This window comes from Hypanus sabinus, chromosome 27 (genome assembly GCF_030144855.1).
Source record: "Hypanus sabinus isolate sHypSab1 chromosome 27, sHypSab1.hap1, whole genome shotgun sequence".
Classification (NCBI taxonomy): domain Eukaryota; kingdom Metazoa; phylum Chordata; class Chondrichthyes; order Myliobatiformes; family Dasyatidae; genus Hypanus; species Hypanus sabinus.
This window is the reverse complement of record NC_082732.1, coordinates 24,202,376-24,224,338: the sequence shown is the minus strand read 5'-3', so window position 1 is coordinate 24,224,338 and position 21,963 is coordinate 24,202,376. Positions and strand designations below refer to the sequence as shown.

Below are 21,963 nucleotides of genomic sequence, written 5' to 3'. Positions count from 1 at the left end.
GTCCTTGCTGAATAGGGAGCGGGTCTGAGGGCTCCCATTACTTTGTTTTGGACACCCCCTCTCCGCGCACTCTTCTCTGAGTGGAAAACTTCCTTCTCAACTCGGTCCCCGCGGCTGAGCCTCTGACACTGGATCTGACCACTGAGGAGTTACCCTGCCTAGTCCCGCCTTCCAGCAGCGGATCGGTAGCCCTAAAGGTCCTGCACCTTCAAGCGGACAATCAAGAACTCTTTAAGCGTTTCCTCCGCTGCTACCACCCTTTTGGGCACTGAGTTCTACGACCTTAGCATCCTCGAGAACATTCTTCCCTGGCTCCGTCCTAATCCTCCACGTAAACCCAAGGTACATCCTAGGACGCGCTGGGGCACCTCATCAGTGATAATGTAACCTGGGGGCCATCGGGTGTTTTGGGTCTCTCGATATCAACCTCACCCAGGCCAGGGTTGAGCTGACTCTGGCTCGGTCCAAGGGTCACCCCTCTTGACCCACAGCCATCTGGACCCTCTGTGATGGACCTGATGGCTCCTTTCCTTGCAGCCCCCATAATGCCAAGGAGAGAAGAGGTTCTGCAAAGCCAGTTACCACCCCACCTCTGTAGACTCCCATCGTGCCCTCCACTCCCACCTCTGGCAGTTCTCTACCTTGGCTCCACTTATTGTTCCGCCGATGTTGCTCGACCTGCTCAACACTCCCCTGCATTTTCTGCTTTTATTTCACATCCACGTCCCTCCTCACACATCCCCTGGCACCCTTCCAAAGCAGAGTCCGGTCGTCCGGCCGTCGAGTTGCTGTCACCGTCCATTCTCCACGTAAACCTTCATCTACTGTTGTGCCACACAGAGTACCGGCAAATCCCTTCGCTTCCTTCCTTCCTCACGCTCACTCCGTTTCCCGTTAAATGCACCATTGCATCCTCCGCACTCCCACCATTCTGTGGGCAAAGGTGGACTGGATTTAGTAGCGACTGTCTTGGTTTTATGAGCCTTGGTTAGTTACTGCCCGTTACGCTACTGGGCATTTAGGGCAGCAATGAAAGTTGCCCACCTCAGGCGGAGTTCAGGGATTCCTTCGATGTCTCAGTAGCTTCCTCTCGGTTTTCACTCCCGTCAGTCACACAAGTCCCGGGTGGAGACTCAGGAATACCGTCACACTCAGATGTAGAAGGATTCTTCATTGCTGTTTCCCTAACAGTTTTGTTTGACCAGTCAGGGTTACTAACCCTGAGCTGAACCCCCGAACCTGGAGGACCGGTGAACCACTCCTAGTCTGGCCTCTACCCTTTGACCTGCTCAGCGTAGGTGACCCTACCGAGAGCCAAAGCATAAAGCCTTGACTCCAGGCAATGTAGCTCGCTGGATCATTGAGGCACGCAAGCCTCCAAACCCAACGACGACGTTGAGGTCCTGTTGGAGGCATTCTTTATTTCACTGCATCCCCACCTGAAGGGGTTGATTTCAGGGGCCGGCAAAACTGCTGAGCACATAGGTTCTGACACAAAGATTTTCAGCTTAAAATGTAAAGCTCAGCAGCTCTTACAGGATTTCCTCGTGAAATGAAGGACTGTTTGTGGTGTGGCTGCAGAGTAGGAGTCGCAGGAAGCAGGAACAATTATACTCTTTCACAGATAACAGGAAAGCAGAAATGGAAGGCATTAACAGGGCCGATCCTCCCTCCACACCACCCTCCCGCTGCTTGTAGGAGGAGTTTGTACGTTCTCCCCGTGATCACGTGGGTTTCCTCCGGGTGCTCCGGTTTCCTCCCACAGTCCAAAGACGTACCAGTTAGTAGGCTAATTGGTCGTTGTAAATTGTCCCATGATTGGGCCAGGGTTAAATGGGGAAAGGGTGTTGCTGGGCAACACAGCTCAAAGGGCCGGAAGGGCCTGTTCCTCACTGGGTCTCGATAAATAAATACTTCCTTGGCCAAGGCCCCCACAAGCTCTGCCAGACCCGGGGGACCTCTGCAGGCACGAGCTCACCTTCTGCCCAGTTCACTAACAAATGGAGTGAGTGAAGTGGCAGAGAGGTGAGCCAGAAGAAGTTGCCCAGCAGATGCCACAGGTAAGTTTTCCAGGGGCTTTGTTATTTTCCTCAAGAGGCCATTTGATCCATTGAGTCTATTCTGGCTCCCAGACCAATCCAACGTTCCCATTTTTCCCCCTCTGTGACACAGTCTCTTTTACGTGCAACATTTTTTAATTATGGTTTGGGTGGAGGGGGAAGAGTTCAAGTTCAAAATTTTCAGATGACAATGAGGTGGGAAGAGCAGCTAATTATAGGTCAGAGCAGATTAAATCATTAGATAAACTGTGTCAGGTGTAATTCAATGTAGGCAAGTTCTGTAGAGAGCAGAAATAAAGCACTTAAATGTAAATTTAGAAAATCTCCTTTAAAGATTTGTGTCAGTTCCTTAATTGCTCTAATTTCTGAAACTACAGCAACACCAGTGGCTTCAGACCGTAATCATTCAACTGAAAGATCATCTGTACCTGGTATCCAGCATTTTAAGTTGTTGTAGGTGAGAAGGGGAAAGTTTACAGGAGATGGGCAGGGCAAGTTATGTTTTTCTTCCCCCCCCCCACCCCCCACAAAGAGTGGTGGGTACTTGGAACAGGTTACCAGAAGAGTGATACAGAAACAGATACAACGGAGGTGTTTAAGAGGTTTTTAAATGGGCACATGATAAAGGATATGGACCATGTGCAGGCAGGAATTTAGATAAACTCTGTTTCATGCCCAACACAGACACTGTGGGCCGAAGGGCCTGGGACTGTACTGTTCTACGTACAACCTCCAAGAGGACCACAACCTTGTCATGGGGTTTGGAGGCCTGTGTTCCTGAATGACCTGGAGAGCTACGTTGGCTGGAGTCAGGGTATTGTGCTTTGGCTCTTGGTAGGGTCATCCAAGCCAAACAGGTCAAAGGGTAGAGGCCAGACTAAGAGTGGTCCATTGGCCCTCTAGGTTCAGGGGTTCAGCTCAGGGCTAACAAGCGTTACGGAAACAGCAATGAAGAACCCTACATCTACTTGTGACGGTATTCCTGAGTCTCCAGCCAGACTTGCATGACTGACAGTGGTGAAAACCGAGAGGAAAGCTACGAACGATGAAGGAAGCCCTGAACACCACCAGAAATGGAGGACCTTCACTGCTGCCCTAAATGCCAGTGGCGTAACGGGCAGTAATTAAGTTCTAGGTGGGACAGGTCATCACACAGGCCTTGTGACCACGCGCCTAGGAGGGGAGGTTTCCCTTTGCTGCGGTACCACGGCCCACTGATCACAGCCATGTAAATCGCAGCACAGGGACAAACTTGATGTTTCAACACAATCCCAGCCAGCTGAATCAGAACCACTTCCACATCCAGCCTGACCCAACTCAAAGTCACTTGGAGAAGAGTTGGACAGAAAAATAAATACTTGCTATGCTGCACACACATTACTATCGATCTAGACTGGAGGACAATCACCATACTAAACAGATCTCCCTCACCTTGTTAAGTACCAAGCCAGTAAGGTACAGCCTGAGGCAACGGGATCTTTAATCAGAGTAAACTCAGCTGTGCCTGAACTGCATACTTAGATATCAAAATTCAACGTAAATTTATTTCCGAAGTATGCACAGGTCACGATATTTTACCTTAAGGTTCATTCTCTTGCAGGCATGTAGAGGAAAATAAGTACATCGATAGAATTTATGAATAACTATACACGAAAGCAGCACAGTAGCGTACTGGTTAGCACAACGCTTTACAGTGCCAGCGACTCGGGTTCAGTTCCCGCCACTTCCCCGTAAGGAGTTAAAGGCAAGCAGAAATGGAAGGCATTAGCAGCACAGTCTCCTCTGCCCACGTCACCCTCCCGCCACTGTCTGTTTGTACGCTCGGCCTGTGACCACAGTGATTTCACCCAGGTGCTCCAGTTTCCACCCATGTTCCAAAGGTATACCGGTTGGTAGGTGAATTGGTCATTGTAAATCGTCCCGTGATTAAGGTAGGATTAAATTGAGGTGGGGGGGGGACTTGCTGAGTGGCCTGTCTCAATAAACAAAGAGGACTGACGAACATCCCATGGAGGACAAACCGCACAAGTAAAATTAAATATTAAATAATACAGAGGAGACGAGTTGTAGAATCCTTGAGAGTCTTGCCTACAGGCCGTGGAGTCAGCCGAACATGGACTTGTGTCAGAGCCAGGCTGTGGTACGCTGGAACCCACCAGCAGCGTCTGCAGTTGCTGCACAGGAACTTGGGAAGTGACTGTTTCCATCGAAGGCAAGATCAGTCTTGCCCTTGCTCACTCCAGTCAAAAGCAACCCACCCAAAACATAAACAACAACATCCCAGATCCACAGCACAATCTCCTAATCTGACAGCTAGTTTTTTTTAAATCATGACTGAAGGTCGACAAAAGGAGAATATTCCCTTTGAAACGTGACACAATTTTGTATATTAAAAACACACAATGAAACCTCCTCTCAACAACAGCCAGTGAATTGTGTTACGTATTCAGGCAACAATAAATATATGAGTTCGGCAAGGGTTTCTTATAACAAACAACACGTTTATTAAACACAGAAAACAAACCCCCCAAAAGTAAACAAACACTACCGTAACCGGAAACAGCTGCTGAGCGGCAGCCCAAACAGTTCTTAAAGTGATATTCCAAAAACAGTTCTTAAAAGTGGTATTGCCAAAAGTTCAATATGCTCACAGTCCATTTAAAAGGAGAGACTTTATAAGACGATTTAGGTTCTCTTTCACGTCGCTTGCTTCGATCCCCGACGTCGAACTTCCCACGAAGTATTTACGAAACAGAATGGCTTAAAGGCACTGACCTTTCCTTCTCCACTACCTTCAATCCTTTCTAGTTAAACCTAGGGATTAACACGAAGATAGTCAACAAAATCCTTCCAAATAAGGATCAAACAAAGGTCGCCCCCGTTTCACCGTAGAAAGCGATTCTCCTCGATCTTTAACTTCCAACTTCCAATCTTCACTCTCCACTAATTTCGAACTAACAGAATCATAAAGAACCTGCTGGCAATGACCTTTTAAACTTTAGCATTAAATAAAAACTTCATCCTTCAGCTAAACTGTGTCATCACTTCAAACACGCAGTGCCATGAAGTCAACCCGGCAAATCCAGCCACGAACTGCCCCTCCTCACAGGGTGGGGTCTACCTTTTATAACCTGTAAAAAAAACCCGTCACATGATCTCTACTGGCGGGAAAATGACGTCACCACCATCACAAGACCATCACCTCAAGTCCAGTACAGCTTCAACCCCAGTCACATGACAAGGGCTCCACTGTCATGTGTCACGAGGACGTAACAATTGAAACATCGCAACCTGGCATTTCCTCCGGTCTTGAGCTAAAACCACCTGCACTGCCGAAATAACTGATTCTCCTGTGTAACAGGAACAGTTTAGTTTCTTGGAGATACAACGTGGTAACAGGCCTTTCCAGCCTAACAAGCCCGCAGCGTCCAATTATTCCCATGCGCTCAATTAACCTAGTAACCCGTACATCTTTGGAGTTGGGAGGAAACTGGAGCCCACATGGTCATGAGGAGAACGTATAAGCTCCTTACAGAAGCACAGGGAATTGAACCTGTTGCTGCACTAACTGCTATGCTATCGAGCCGCCCCAACATGGTTCCTTCCTGGGGTGCAGACAACTCTTCACTGAGAAGCACCACTCAGCAAACTGAGCCTGATTTATGAACACTGTCAACGTTTCTCACTGGGGCAACACAGTCCCCAACCGTTGTGCCCCTCTGTGAGGCACACTGTTCCTGAGCCCCGTCTCCACCCCCCCACCCCCCGGCAAGTTTTTTTCTCTCTCTTTCGAAGACAGTCCTGGGCCTTCTTTCACTCAAGCATTCCTTTCTTCTCTCTGGGCACAGAGCCCCTGGATGCTGTCACTCCTCCTCACTCTCCTCTGGGTCACCGTTTCTACGGGCTCTGTTTGTCCCTCTTACGGCAATGTCTGAGCCTTCTCTCTTTTTATTTCTTCTGTGGGCACTTTTCACCTCAAGGAGGCAATGTCACTGGGCAGTAAGCCTCCAGGGGCTCTCTCTGACCGTACTCCCACACACATTAGGCTTCAGTTTGTTGGCTGCTACCTTCAACGCACACAAAATGCTGGAGGAACTCAGCATGCCGGGCAGCATCTATGGAAAAAAGTACAGTCGACGTTTCGGGCCGAGACCCTTCGGCAGGACTGGAGAGAAAAAGCTGAGGAGTAGATTTAAAAGGTTGGGGGGAGGGGAGAGAGAAACACCAGGTGACAGGTGAAACTTGGAAGGGGAGGGATGAAGTAAAGAGCGAGGAAGCTGCTACCCTCAGCTTGTATTGAACTGAGCCAGACACCTTCTATGTTTTGGTGACTCAAGAAGCCTACCTTGTTCTCAAAATAGTGAGGCGAGGTTTTTGGTTTGTATTAAAGTGGGTATTAATCAGTAGCCAATCTCAACAACGTCACTACACAATGTCGGTTACTTTAGAACTGAGGTGTTAACTGCAGAGACTTAAACGATACACCTGACCAGAGGGAAACGGCTAACCTTCCTTTGTCTTCTTGTGCTCATTTCGTTCCTTCTGTAAGGAGCGCTCCAGTCTGGACCGATGCTCATACACAACTGTAAAAAGAAACAGATGTTATAGATCATTCCATACAATCCTCCATTTCCTGTTATTCCCATGCAGTACACACATATTAATGGGACACTTTCCACCTCCCCAAGCCCAGCTACATGAAGCTCCAGGGAACAGCGGGAAGCAGTTCAGATCTGTCTGCACCATCCTCCTCTCTTCTCAACCCAGATTTTATTTACTCTTGCTGCACACGAGGAAGGTAACAGGCAGCGGGATAGGGCAAGGAAGGGGCAGGATCCTGAGGGAGAGGGTAGCCTGTGCAGGAAGCGGAAGCATTGAAGGAGAAGTGCCTCGGGAGGTGAGGAAGGACGGCCAGAGGGCGAGGACTCAGCAGCCTGGTGTCCACATCAAGCCCAGCTCGCAATGAAAAGGGGGATTTGCCGGCTACATCACAAGACCGTGACTCCTTTCCCAAAGGGGCGGACATCCACCCTGTCAAAGGTCACAGGTCCCTTACAGTGTGTGCCTCTCAGTGGAACCAGGGAGGAGGATAAGCACTCCGTCAGATTTCTGAATGTTCCAGCAGCCCACGAACACCACCTCATTATTCTGCAAACACAAGGAAATCTGGAGATGCTGGAAATTCAAACAACAATACACACAAAATGCCGGTGGGACACAGCAGGCCAGGCAGCATCTATAGGGAGAAGCGCTGTCGATGTTTCGGGCCGAGACCCTTCGTCAGGACTAACCGAAAGGAAAGATTCTGCTCTCTCTTTACACTTTTCGTTGTAACCTGTGGCAATTATTTTAGGTCTTGTGTTGTCCTGCTGCTGCAAAACAGTGAATTGCAGAACAGACGTCAGAATTAATAAACCTGATTGTGATTCTGGCGCCCAACACCTTGCCGAGGCTTCTGCCAAACTGGATGCTTGGACGCTTCCGAGAAACGTTGCCAAGAGTGGAACGTGCAACATGGTATGCAAGCGGGTGAGTCCGCCTCATTGTGGTCACTATTGTCGGATCGGGCTGTGGAATCGGTTTTACTCTTGCAGTTTTATTTTCTTGTGCTTGACTGCATCGTCACACAATCACACGTGACAGTTCAGTAAGTTTTTCAGTGTTTACAGTTGCCTGTGAATTTTCCTGGAAACTCTCATTGGTGGGTGTCACATGACTTCAATCTAGCAATTTCACTGGTTAATGTTATTACTCCTATCAGATCTAAAACCTTTGTTTCTTCTCTTCCCTTTGTTCTCTCTCGCTATGCCTCTTCCTTTCTATCCTTTGCTCATGTAACGCTTAACAAAATGGTCACGAGCAACGCACTTTACGCCTCATTCTTAACTCCTGAAGATCCCTCAAAAAGCACCAGGATCCAATAGGGCGTGCGGTCCCGTGACGCCCAAGGGAAGGGAAAAGAAGCACGGTAAACCTGGGAGCGTCAGGGCAGGAATATTATCCAAAGCTGAGGCTACACAAACCATTGGTCAGACCGCACTTGGGATACAGCGAGCTGTTTTGGGCCCCCCACCTAAGAAAGGAGCTGCTAGCATTGGAGAGGGTCCAGAAGAGGTTCACAAGATCTATCCGGGGAAAGAAAGGGTTCAAAGTTCAAAGTAAATTTATTATCACAGTCCATATACAACTCTGAGATTCATTTTCTTGCCGGAATACTCAACAAATGCATAATAGAGTAATAACCATAACAGAATCAATGAAAGACTGCACCAACTTGGGCACTCGACCAGTGTGCAAATACAAAAAAATAAAAAAATAAGCAATTAATATCAAGAACATGAGATAAACAGTCCTTGAAAGCTGGAATATTTCAATGATGGGGGGAAATTGAAGTTGAGTGAAGCTATTCCATTTGGTTCAAGAGCCTGATGGCTGAGGGGTAATAATTGTTCCTGAACCTGGGGGTCTGAGTCCTGAGACTCCTGTACCTTCTTCCTGATGGCAGCAGTGGGAAGAGATCATGTCCTGGGTATGGGAGTCCCTGATGTTGGGTGCTGCTTTCCTCCTCCCATTGTCAAGGATGTCCCTTTACAGGAGGTGAGGAAGGATTTTTACAGCCAGAGGGTGGTGAATCTGTGGAATTCACCGCCAGACAACTGTGGAAGCCAAGCCATTGGGTTTACTTAAAGCAGAAGATGATGGGTTCCTGATTAGTAAGGGTATCAAAGGTTATGAGGAGAAGACAGGAGAAAGGGGTTGAGGGGATTAATAAATGCAGTGGCCACTTTATTAGGTACCCCCGTAGCCCATCCACTTCACATAGTTCGGCGTGTTGTGCATTCAGAGATGCTCATCTGCACACCACCATTATCTGAGTCACTGTTACCTTCCTGTCAGCTTGAACTAGTCTGGCCGTTCTTTTCTGACCTCCCTCATTAACAAGGCATTTTCAACCAAAGAACTGCCTTTTGTTTTTCTCATCATTCTCTGCAAACTCTAGAGGCTGTTGTGCATGAAAATCCCTGGAGATCAGCAGGCTCTAAGATACTCAAACCACCCCATCTGGCACCAACAATCATTCCATGGTCCAAGTCACTGACATCACCTTTCTTCCCCATTCCAATGTTTGGTCTGAACAAGTGAACCTCTTGACCATGTCTGCATGCTTTCATGCAATGAGTTGCTGCCACATGATTGGCTGATTAGATATTTGCATTGACAGGTAGGTGGACAAGTGTCCTTAACAAAGTGACCTAGTAGAGCGTAAGTCAGCCATGAAGGAATGGCGGAGCAGACTCAATGGGGCAAATGGCCTAATTCTGCTCCAATGCCTTAATGTCTAAAGCAGGTGTGGCCTGGTAACCAGCTCAGCCCCCTGTACCTCCCCCAAGGGTTTCTTGCCAATACTGTGCCTATGTACCCGGCAGTTCAAAGCCAGCAGGGCTCAGCAACAGCTGCCTTCATTTTTAACCTCTCCTCAGCTGTGACACCCTGTCCCAAATAACAATGGATGAGGGATACCTGGGGAAAGAGAGAGGGCTGGCCTGGAAGGACCATCTCATGAACATAGTACTGGGCTGAAATAACTAACACTGGGGTGGGGGGGGGGGCATAGTTTTAAGGTGCTTTCAAGTAGGTACAGGGGAGATGTCAGGAGCTAAGCTTTCACACAGAGTGGCGAGTGTATGTGGAATGCACGACAGTGGTGCGAGCAGATACGATACAGTCTCTTAACAGACTCTTAGATAGACACATGGAGCTTAGAAAAATAGAGGGCTAAGTGATAGGGAAGCTCTAGGTAGTTTCTAGAGTTGGTTACATGGTTGGCACAGCATTGTGGGCCGAACGGCCTGTAATGTGCTGTAGATTTCTATGTTCAATGTTCTATGTTTTTTTTTCCTGATCATTTGTCCCTTCCCCACAGGATCAAGCCTCTCACCCAGGACAAAGTCCTGACTGTTGCAACTCCTCTGAAATGGACCTTTTGTATCGACAGACAGTGAGTCACATGAGCTGAATTCTGCGGTAATGTTTAACAAGCAACGTAGTTCAGTGAAGTGCAGCTCACATTTGGCAGCAGTTTAATCCACCCATCTTCAAAGGTACACAGAGCCAACACTAAAGACGCAGTGAGCAGATCAATCAGGAAGAAGGTTTTAAAATACGAGGGAGGTTGAGAAAATACAGCAGCTTCCAATATCTGAGAGTCCAGGACCATCAGTAGGTAGACATAGGCAGGTTTGTGCTTCGGGTAGATTCCAGATGGATATTGAGTAAAAATTACATTTATTATCAAAATATATCTTCTATTATACAACCCTGAGATTCACCTCCTTACTGACAGCCACAAAACAAGGAAACACACTTAGAAAAAAGACCGTCAAACACCCAATGTGCAGAATTTTTAAAAAACAATAAAAGTAAGCAAATAACATTCAGAAGTGCAGTCAACAAAAGTGAGTTGGCAGCCACAAAGCCAGTCATCACTGTGGCCAATGCGGGGGCCTGTTCGCTGAAGCTCAGCGCAGAGACCAGCAAACCTCACAGGGCAGTGAGCCAAACGCCGGCCCGTCCCTCGCCTCCGTCCCCGACACCCTGACCTTTTCAATCTGGCTTAAATCAGCCACACCTCGGGCCTTTCCCCACTCTCGGCCCTGCTGCCTCGGATCACCACCAAGTCTGCTCCGGCAGTGGCCAAATATTGGCTAACTCCCCACCTCCATGAATCAGTCAGTACACGCCACGCTGCGACTATCCTGCCCCTTCACAGTGCAAAAATGCCAGGTCGTACAGCAACGTTCCCTCTGATTTGTAATGACCAGTGTGCACAAAAATCTTGTGCCGTGCAATTTTTTTGCCCAGTGACACCATGAGCACATTGAATAATTTCTTCAATAAGAACAGTATACGTAAGCCGGTTCTAAAATCTGCAGACAAACCATCGCAAACTCCATGCTGTCAACACCGTCCGCACCAGAAAACCGGAAAAGGAAATGTGATTGTATACGATCATGAAATATACTAAACAGGCCAACATGGTAGAAGGGGACAACCTTTTGTGCGCTGTTTAAATTCCTTTGTGCGCGAGTAGCAGGAGATGTGAGCGTGCGCACACCTCAGAGGGAACATTGTCATGCAGAGTTAAAAGTTCAACTCCGAAAAGGAAGTTACAAGCTATTGATTGCAGTGATTATTTACTAAAAAAGGTCTGACTAATAAAGTAGTGAATAGTTTTCTTTGAAGCCAGTAAGTCATCACTATGATTCACCGGTGCCTTCTTCAACCGGAAGGCTGAGGCAAGTGAGAGGGCTCAATCGTCTTAAGGTCTGGGGTGGCAGTGGACAGAGAGGAAGAGATGTTTGGGAAGCGTCAGAGAGAAATGGTCCGTCAATTACTGACCATTGTAAATTAAAGCAGGCCACGGGAGGCTGTTCAGGAATGCGTGGAAACACAAAATTAAACTGGTGCACAGCGTGAGGCAGGGCGGAGCAAGTGACAACCCAGACCATTTGACACAGCTCTGTTTGCAGGAGACTGAGAGTTTCAATAGGCCTGACTTCAGAATCAGGTTTAATATCACCAGAATATGTCATGAAATTTGTTCTGCAGCAGCAGTACATTGCAATACATGATAATATAGGGGGGGAACTGAATTACAGTAAGTATATACGTATATTAAATAGTTAAATTTAAGTAAGTAGTGCAAAAAATAAGGAAATAAAAAAGTAGTGAGTTGGTGCTCATGGGTTTAATGCCCATTCAGAAATCTGATGGCAGAGGGGAAGAAGCTGTTCCTGAATCACTGTGTACCTCCTACCTGACAGTAGTGAAAAGAGGGCATCCTGGGTGATGGGGATGGACACCGGCTTTTTGAAGCACCACTCCTTGAAGAGGTCCTGGCTACCTCGGAGGCTGGTGCCCATGATGGGTGGAGCTGACTAATCTTATAACTGTCTGCAGCTTTACTTCGATCCTGTGCGGTAGCTCCCACCCCCCACCCAACCCCATACCAAATGGTGATGCAGCCAGTCAGAATGCTCTCCATCTTACATCCATAGAAACTTGTGCTTTTGGTGACATCCCAAATTTCCTCAAACTTCTAATGAAAATATAGCCGCTGTCTTGCCTTTTTTGTGGCTGCGTCAATGGGTCAGGACCAGGTTAGGTCCTCAAAGATATTAACTCCGCCATCATAACCGTTTCTGTTCAGTGAACAAATGGCTTTCTGTAAGGCCTAGATACTTATGAAATGAGAAGAAGACAGTGAACAAAAGATATAATCAGATTACTGGGGGATTGCACAGGCAGAATGCCATGCTAATATGCCATCAACAGGCTGCAACAGACACCAGGTCACTGCATGCCCCAACAATAGAGAATCAGAACTCTGGCCACTATACCATCAGCCTAGACAGCAGCAGACTGTTGGTCAGTCCAAAGGTCAAGAGCAGAAACCACTCAAACTTGTTTATCTCTGCAGCGCTGTTTGGAACCAGTTCCATGGTCAGCGTTCTCATCTCCTAGTAAGAACTTGCAGACTGAAGTTCCACCTTGAATCTGCAGAATAAGGTCTCGTCCGAAAATCTGCCACATTAGTGAGGGAATAGCACACTGTTCTCTTCAGTGGATGCGGGCTCAGGGGTAATTTGGCAGATACCTGCTGCACCTAATAAAGTGGCCCATGCATTTATCTTCACTGCCTTCTGCTGCTGTGGCCCACCCACCTCATGGCTCCATGCGCTGTACACTCTTCTGCACACCACTGTTGTAACGTGTGGTTATTTGAGTTGCTGTCGCCTTCCTGTCAGCGCGAACCAGTCCGGCCACTCTCCTGTGACCTCGCACTAACAAAAGTATATTTTCACCCACAGAACTATCACAATTTTTTCTTGCCTCAGTCTCTGTAAACTCTCGAGACTGTTAAGTCCCAGGAGATCAGCAGTTCCTGAGCTACTCAAACCACCCTGTCTGGCACCAACAACGGTCAAAGTCACTCAGATCTCATTGCTTCCCTCATTCTGAACAACAACTGAACCTCTTGACACTTGACCATGTGTTGAGTGCTGCTACGTGATTGGCTGATTATATATGTGCATTAATGAGGTGGCCACTAATAAAATAAAGTGGCCACTGACTGTAGGTGTTCCTTTGGTCCTAGTCACAGAGAAACAGGAAAGTTCTTCCCTGGACCTAGAGCACAACTTATTTCTCAATATCACTAAACTGGAGGATTTAATCTTTAGTTCAGGTCTACAGATGAGATTTTCTGATGCGAAGACACTCACAACTATCTGCAGATGTACTGTGAGCACATTTACCGTCTGATATGAGGGGGGGTTGGGGGTCACCATACAGGATCAGAAAGAGCTGCAGAGAGTTGTAAACTCTGCCAGCTCCATCATGGGAACTAGCCTCCCCAGCACCCAGGACACCTTCAAAAGGCGATGCCTCAAAATGGCAGCATCCTTCACGAAGGACCCCAGTCACCCAGAACATGCCCTCTTCTCATTGCTACCATCAAGGAGGAGGTACAGAAGCCTGAGGTCAAACACTCAATATTTTAGTAACAGCTTTTTCCCCTCCGCCATCAGATTTCTGACAATGAATACACTACCTCACTGTTTATCCCTTTTTGGCTCTCATTTTTGCACTACTTATTTAATATATATACTCACCAAAATTTATAGTTTTTAAAAATATATTGCAATGTACTGCTGCTGCAAAACAACAACTTTCATGACAAATACCAGCAACATCAAAGCTGATTCTGATAAAGTGGCTGACGCCTCTCAGCAATAATAACTGGGACTGATTACATGAAGCTACCATATTGTACTCTACCACATGAAACCAGTTCGTGCTACACTATGAAGCCAATGTTCCTGCTGCTTCACACGGCGCGACACAGACCTCCTCTATGTACCTGGGCCTGTGTACCCATTTGTTACAAGGACAGGTAGCTGAAACGTCAGCACCAATCAACGCCAACGCCAACATCACTACCCAAAAATAAAGTCTGCCATTTCTTGTGATAGCAGGATATTCCCAAGATATGCTGCCATGTGAACAAAGCATAGTGTATTAAAGTGCCACCTCTTCCAACTAAATAAATGTAGCACTTGCCAAAACAAAGTTTCAGACAGCTAACTCAATTTTAACAATCATAAATCAAAAATTAGCATTTCATTTCTATATTACTTTTTTTTAATTTGAAATTCCCATCATTGTGAGTTAAGAGATTTCCTCACAGGAAAATTTGGCAATAATACATAGGCTTGAACTTGTATTGAGATGATTTCGAATGGGGTGTATTGATGTCACTTCTATATTCCACATAATGATTTGAAAATACAAGATTTATCTTTTTTTTTGCTTATTCCATTCCATTCTGCACGTTTAGGACTTTTATTTAAGCGTAAGGTAATTTGGTCATTAAAGGCTGCCAACGTTGGATTTGATGGTGCAAGTGTGTTTTTGATTAAGTTCACCTGTAAATGAATGATAGTTTTACCCTTTTATTACACACGATCCTATGCTCCACCTTCCACCTGGCTGCCATCGAGGACAGAATCTTCCTTCAAGGAGTTGCTTACATCTGCTCGGTGCTACACCTGTTTACATTGTCTGCTTTTAATTTTTAAGACTTCCCAGGAGAGGGCTCTGCAATTGCTGGGCTTGGAAAGGTTCATGCAGCGTTCCTCTCGGCTGCCCACGTGCGCACGCACACACACACACACACACACACACACACACACCACTCTAGTTTTACAGTTACATTTTATTAAAACTTTCCGGCCCAAATATTTTGTCTGTATTCTTTGAAAGCTGAGTCTAAGGCACCGCGGCATTACTCTGTCGGCAGGTTCCAACCCTCCGACCATTGAGCCTGCCTTCTGGTGCACCGTTCCCGAGTTAAACTCAGACCTTGCTGGCCCCAGAGGAACTTAAGACATAACTAGTGAAGCCTCCGAGAATTTTAGATTAGCTTCCTAAAACAATCAAGGGTTCAGAACCGACCAAGTCACCGCGTCCAACAAATGATCAACGTCCAATGAGAGAGACACAGATCAGAACCACCATGAACGGTTACTGACAGAACTTTGCCAACATCTAAACTTGTTCCTTGCTGCAAGTAACGAACGGCAACTTTACTTCAAGCGTGCAGTGCCTTCCCGGGGGACATTTCTGACGATACCCGAGGAAGAAGTTGGAGTTGTTAGCCCTCCCTAAAAAAAAGCTGAGTGCATCAAAAACCCCGTAAGGTCTCTGACCTCAGTCAATTCCTCCCTCAGACATTAATGAATACTGTACGCGGTATTGATTCCGCCTCGGGCGTTAGAGATTAATAAATGGAGACTTCTGAGTTCATGCGTAATGTCCACTGGGACAAAACTTGTTGCGGAGAACAACTATTCCAGGAATGTAAACATCCCAAATTAGCAATATTTACAATATTCTCCGCAAAAAAAAGGGTGGAGAACGTCCGACGTGCAACTAAGCGAACTTTACGCTTCAGAGTCTCGCTCCTACAGATTGCGACGGCCCAAGATCTTAGTCACCGGATACCTCTCACCCCGCCTTCCACCATTCGCGTTACACCCCGTCGCTGCTCTTTTTAAACTCTTGGGGAAATAATCCTTTCTTTCAAACCCACCTTGTAACTGAGCCGAGACAGATTCCTGCTGTTGTTTGTACTTCTGAGCCAGCATTTCGGTGCTCCGCACATTTTCCTTTAGCTGGGTGTAGGTGTACAGCCCGAACCCAAAACAAAGTACAACTAGAACACAGAATCCCGTTTGAAGCAGCCCTTTCTGTCTCCGGGAGCACATCCCATTGCTCATGGTGGAACGATTATCCAGCGATCCACTCTATGCAACCATTGATCTGACGGGACTCCGCAGCCGGGGACGCGATCCCCGTCCTCCTTGGCTTCCCTCGCAGCGAGACACCCGAACGAAGGTAAACAAACGTGTGCTGGAAGCACGGCGGAGCCAAAACCCCACGACTCAGCTCCGATCCACATTAACTTGATACAGTTAGGAAGTAGCGAGATGGACAGTGAGGCTGTCCAATCAGCTGTGGCGCCGCTGAACCCGCGTACACTTTGCAGCCACTCAACTGAGAGGCTGGGCGGGACTTGTAGAGATGAATGTGGCCTATCCTCACTTGCCCGTTTATTTTCGGGGTTCGTCGGGTCGATGTTCCGTCCGGTTATCGACGGGGCGGTCACACAGAGAGACTGGAATCACCGCGCACAGCTCCCTCAATCATTCGCCCCCCTCCAAGCTCCTATTCCGACTGAAACTTGAGAGTCCAGGCGCTGTTAGCGCCCTCCAGCACGGGAAGACTGCATAGTTCTGTTCGCCCCGACCATTGAATCGGCTTCTTAAAACGCATTTGCCAGCCAACTTGCCAATAATATGATATTGTTTGTGTCAGAATGCTCCTGGAAATCCTACGATCCCAGAGCAAGCGAGTCAAATCTTGCACCTGGTACTGAACCGAGTTTAAGGTCGAAAGACCCAAAGATTGAATAAACTTTGGCGCAAGAAAAGATAAAGCTATAAATGCGGGAACTTCGAATATATCCAGCCGGTTAGGCAAAGCCTGTGAAGAAAGGAAGCGTTTTAAAACGGTTTAAAAGGTGACTGGGTAAAGATAGAAATCAGCCAAATCTCAAATTGGAAAGCTGGGAAAGGTTGGAACATCCGTGATGAAGTGGGATTAAGGAGGATTAAATGACGCACAATTTGGTGGGTCTGTTGAGAGACGGCGATGAAGGTTTGTCGATCCAGATGATCTGCCTGGACCAGATGCACAAAGGAGGTGAACCCAGGTCAAGCCCAACTGGAAGAAGTCCGACAATCCAGGACTGAATGACTTGTCATACCAAGAGCATTTGGGCCTGTATTCACTATAATGTCAATAAAGATCATTCAATCAATAATTCAGAAGAATGAACATGACCTCATTGAGACCTATGGAATGGAGAAAGGCCTTGATAGAGTGGATAGGAAGAGTATGTTTCCATATGGTGGGACCAGAGAACACAGCTTCAGAATAGAGGGGCATCCTTTTAGAATGGAGGTGAAGAGGAATTTCTTTAGTCGGGGAGTGGTGAATCTGTGGAATTCTTTGCCACAAGCAGCTGTGGAGGAGGCCAAGTCTTTATGTATACTTAAGGCAGAGGCTGAGAGATACTTGATTGATCAGGGCATGAAGGGATCCGGGAGAAGGCAGGAGACTGGGACTGAGAGGAAAATTGGATCAACCATGATGAAATAACAGAGTAGATGCAATGGGCCAAATGGCCTAACTCTGCTCCTATATCTTATGGTCTTATATTAGAACTGGTTGGGTTGAGTCCTTCTCCAACTGTGGCAATCCATTTGCAAACAATTCTCAACAATACAAGGAAACATCATCAGTGTGGTGTTCACTTGTGTGTCCTCCAAATGCTTGGCCTATAGACAATTGATTCAATTGATTGGTCATCGTTTCGGAAACCCAATTGTGACGCAGGGAGGGGAGCTTATCAGAGCTGTTAGAACTTGCAGGGATATTAGAACTATCCAGGGAAACATTAACCTTCATGCACTTGCCAAGGTAGCTTGGAGCAGGAGAAGACATTTGACAGCAGATCACACACTTAAACGATGGACATGCTCTCCAAAGTGGGACTGGAGAGGAGATCAGCAAATGGAGAGGACAGCTGCAGACAACAGTAGTGCTGTCCAATTAAACATTGGGAGATGGAAACCTTCACGATCCAAATCAGAAGTAGGCACAGCAACCCTTTCTCCTCCGTCATACCCCTGTGTTATATCGTGTTTTGCCAGGATCGTAAGGAAGGATGTGGCAATCCAGAACTCCGAATTTCAGAATCTGTACTGTGGCAGCAGTACATAAAAATTACTATGTTACAATAAGAAATAAGCAAAATAGAGCAAAGAAGCGCAGAAACAAATATCACTGTGATGATTGTATGCTCTAGTATCGATTGTTTGGTGACAATAAAGTATGATGATAGTGAGGCAGGGTTCATGGATCATTTCGAAATCTGATGGCAAAGGGGAAGAGGCTGCTCCTAAAATTGTCGCTATGGACTGAGGTTCTACCCCTCCAAGGTGCATAATGAAAGAAACAACTACAGCTGCAAGATCAACAGCTCAGTGACACTGTTGTCATACTAATAATTACTGTTTTTTAAATGTATTTATTGAGACACAGTGCCGAACTATCCCTTCTGGCCCTTTGTGCCACGCCACCCAGCAATCATGAGACAATTTACAATGACCAATTAACCTACCAACTGGTACGTCTTTGGACAGTGGGATGAAACCAGACCATCGGAGGAAACCCACAGGCAGCGGTGGGAAAGAGTTTTGCATTGTTAGGAGTTGTCAGCAAGCACGTGGTACTGTCTGACACACTGTAGACCAGCATAAGGTCACAGTCAGTAGAGCTGCTGCTTCTCAGCTCCAGTAACCCAGGTTCAATGCCGACCTCAGCACTTGTCTGTGTGGAACCTCCATGAGTTTCTTCCAGTTGCCCAGGATTTTTCCCGCATCTCAAAATCACGTAGGTTGGTAGTTTAATTGTTCATTGTCACTTTACGTGCTCACTGCCTGTTATGCCGCTGGCATTCAGGACAGCAATAAAAGTTCTCCATCTCTACAGGTCCTTGGCCGTTCAGATGTAGAAGGATTGTTTATTGCTGTTTCCGAAACACTTTTGTTTTATGAGTAAGAGTTGTCAGCCTGAGTTGAACCCAGAAACCTGGAGGACCAGTAGACCACTCTTAGTCTGGCCTCTACCCTTTGACCTGTTTGGCATTGGTGACCCCATCAAGAGCCAAAGCATAAAACCCTGACTTCAGCCAACGTCGCTGTCCGGGTGATTGAGGCACGCAAGCCTCCAAACCCCAACAAGGTTGTGGTCCTCTTGAAGGGATTTCTCACTGTAATTGACCATAATGTGTCAGGGAATGGTCAAGTCTAGGGGCACGTGATAGGAATGTGGAGTGAAGAGAAGGAGGGATGATGTAAATGTGTGCCTGATTGTTAGTATGAACTTGATGGGCTGAAGGGCTATTTTATCTCCTGTATGACTAAGGTGCAGGACCCTGTGCCAATGGACAATGGGAAGAGCCAGAGCTTAGTGTCCTCTCCTCTGCAGACGAAATGGTCTGTGGAATATATGTGAAAGAAAATTTTATCATAATGAATCTTGTGAAATTGAGTGGAAAAGCGAATTGTGCAGAAGATACAGAGAGTCTACAGGGGGATATAGATAGGGTAAGTGAGTGGGCAAGGGTCTGGAAGATGGAGTACATTGTTGGTAAATGTAAGGTCATCCACTTTGGAGGGAAAAATGGAAGAGCAGATTATTATTTAAATGGTAAAGAATTGCAGCATGCTGCTGTGCAGAGGGAGTCCTTGTGCATGAATCACAAAAGGTTGGTTTGCAGGTGCAGCAGGCTATCAAGAAGGCAAATGGAATGTTGGTCTTCATTGCTAGAGGGACTGAATTTAAGGCCAAGGAGGTTATGCAACTGTACAGGGTACTGGTGAGGCCACATCTGGAGTACTGCATGTAGTTCTGGTCTCCATACTTGAGGAAGGATATACTGGCTTTGGAGGTGATGCAGAGGAGGTTCACTAGGTTGATTCCAGAGATGAGGGGGTTAGACTATGAGGAGAGATTGAATCACCTGGGACTGTACTCACTGGAATTCACAAGAATGAAAGGAGATCTTATAAAAACATATAAAATTATGTAAGGGGTAGATAAGATAGAGGCAATAAAGTTGTTTTCACTGGTAGATGAGACTATAACTAGGGGACATAGCCTCAAGATTCGAGGGTGGAGATTTAGGACAGAAATGAGGAGGAACTGCTTTTCCCAGAGAGTGGTGAATCTGTGGAATTCTCTGCCCAATGAGGCTGTGGAGGCTACCTCGGTAAATATATTTAAGGCAAGGTTGGATAGATTTTTGCATTGTACTGGAACTAAAGGCTATGGGGAAAAGGCAGGTAGGTGGAGATGAGTCCATGGCCAGATCAGCCATGATCTTATTGATTGGCACAGCAGGCTCGACGGGACAGATGGCCTACTCCCGATCCTATTTCGTATGTTCTCATGTGAATAAATAAAACAGTACTGCAAACAGTTGGTGTAATGAAGCATAGAGTGAAATCTTGAGCAGTCACTCGAGATCAAGGGTGATGCATCAGTTCAGTTCCTTTGAGTCCTGACATGGCTGATAGGTCAACATGGGGACAAGGCCATGGGATACGCAAAAGGTGCTTTAACGAGAGGGAGTTTCTAGTTCCTTCAGCTGTTTGGCCATGCCTTCTACATGAACCTGTTGAAGAGAAATGAGGTCTGTACTTTTTGGATGTTTCAGCTCCATTTTAGCATCACAGGCTAGGAATTCCCATTCGACGAGGATGTTATAATTTCCAAGAATATCTTCGAAATTTTAGTGTGCATGGTAGACGACATTACTGCCCTATCAGAGTGTCATCAGAGCTTTGATGGTAGGGGTGTTGGCCTAAGCATGGATGTTGATATTGGTTTTGTTATCTTGCCAGTGCTTGGAAGGTTAGATATTGAATTTTCCTTCACAATCTGTAAAAAGAGTCCAAACGAGAGGATCAACAAGTCATTATAGAACAGTACAGCACAGGAACAGGCCTTTTGGCCCACAATGTTGTGCTGAACCAGCAACAAAGCAAATCAAAAACACCCAAACACTAATCCCTCTTACCTACACCATGTCCATATCCCTCCATCTTCCTCACATCCATGTGCCTATCCAAATGTTTCTCAAAAGCCTCTAATGTATTTGCCTCTACCATACCAGGCAGCGCATTCCAGGCATCCACCACTCTCTGAGTAAAAAACTTACCCCTCACATCCCCTTTGAACCTCCCCCCTCTCACCTTCAATGCATGCCCTCTGGTATTAGAGATTTCAACACTGGAAACCCCATTATATTGACGGTTCTGTATACCTGCTTCCTAGAGAGAGTGTCAAATACAACTAAATTGTGTGCATTCAAATATTCCTAATCAGCAAGATGAAGGGTACTGGCATGCTGCCAAGCAAGCTCGAGGTGAACCTCTGGGTCCGTTCACTCCACGTTCTTTGCATGAAGAATGATCCAAGAAAAGAAAGGGTTTCCAGTTAAGGGCCAAACAATAGAGACCCGCTGTGCTGATGGAATTGCACTATACGGTATTTTTGAGTCCATAATGGGCTGATTGGCACATTGTATGTCGTTAAGAATGTTGAATTTGTAAAAGGAAGAAGTTAATACTTTCAGGCGTGACCTTAACCAAGATGGCATCTTATCCTTCCCTTAAAATGGATCTCCCTTTAAAGATCACCTAATATATAGTTCTGTCATTTCTATTGCAAGTTTTGTGTAAATACATAATTTATATTGAATAGTGTCACACTTCACTGCTGACTTATATTAATGATACTAACAATTACAATTTTTTTCCTGAGGGAATCTAGGCACTACAGTAAGTGAAAAAAACACGCTTCAGGGACCCAGCATCAAAGTCAATCTAGTTAACAAAGGAAAAAAAAACATCTTGAGAGAAGCCCACTGCTGTAGCGGACCTAAGGTGAAAAGTTTGGGTAATTTCGATCCATTTGAGGTGAACATGACCACATGAGCAGCCCCAAATTTTGGCATTCATTAATAGTCATGCTCCGAGTGGTCTGAGAGGAGCTGATAGAAGAATGGGGTGCAGCTGGACATGTGAAGGTTGGAGCTGAGATGTGTTGTTGAGATAGAAGAACTTACTCTTCAGATAGCATGGAGGGAACTTGTCTGCATCTGAACCTTCTGTATCACACTGGGGCTCTTGACGCAGATACCGTGAAT

General features: G+C 46.4%; 1 protein-coding gene across 3 annotated transcripts in view; it reads right to left on the bottom strand.

Moving 5' to 3' along the window:
• The window catches only part of LOC132382102 (Golgi integral membrane protein 4-like), a 74,773-nt gene that overhangs the window by 40,460 nt on the left and 12,350 nt on the right, over positions 1-21,963 (bottom strand). The window contains exons 1-2 of one of the 3 annotated variants that reach the window (XM_059951985.1): positions 15,715-16,089; positions 6,569-6,643 (exon numbers count right to left, since the gene is read on the bottom strand). In XM_059951985.1, coding sequence (XP_059807968.1) covers positions 6,569-6,643; positions 15,715-15,901 — 262 coding nt within the window. In that variant the 5' untranslated portion in view covers positions 15,902-16,089. Of the gene's footprint in view, positions 1-6,568; positions 6,644-15,714; positions 16,090-21,963 lie in introns of those variants that run through there. The other 2 variants (XM_059951984.1, XM_059951986.1) reach the window with 2 other exon arrangements.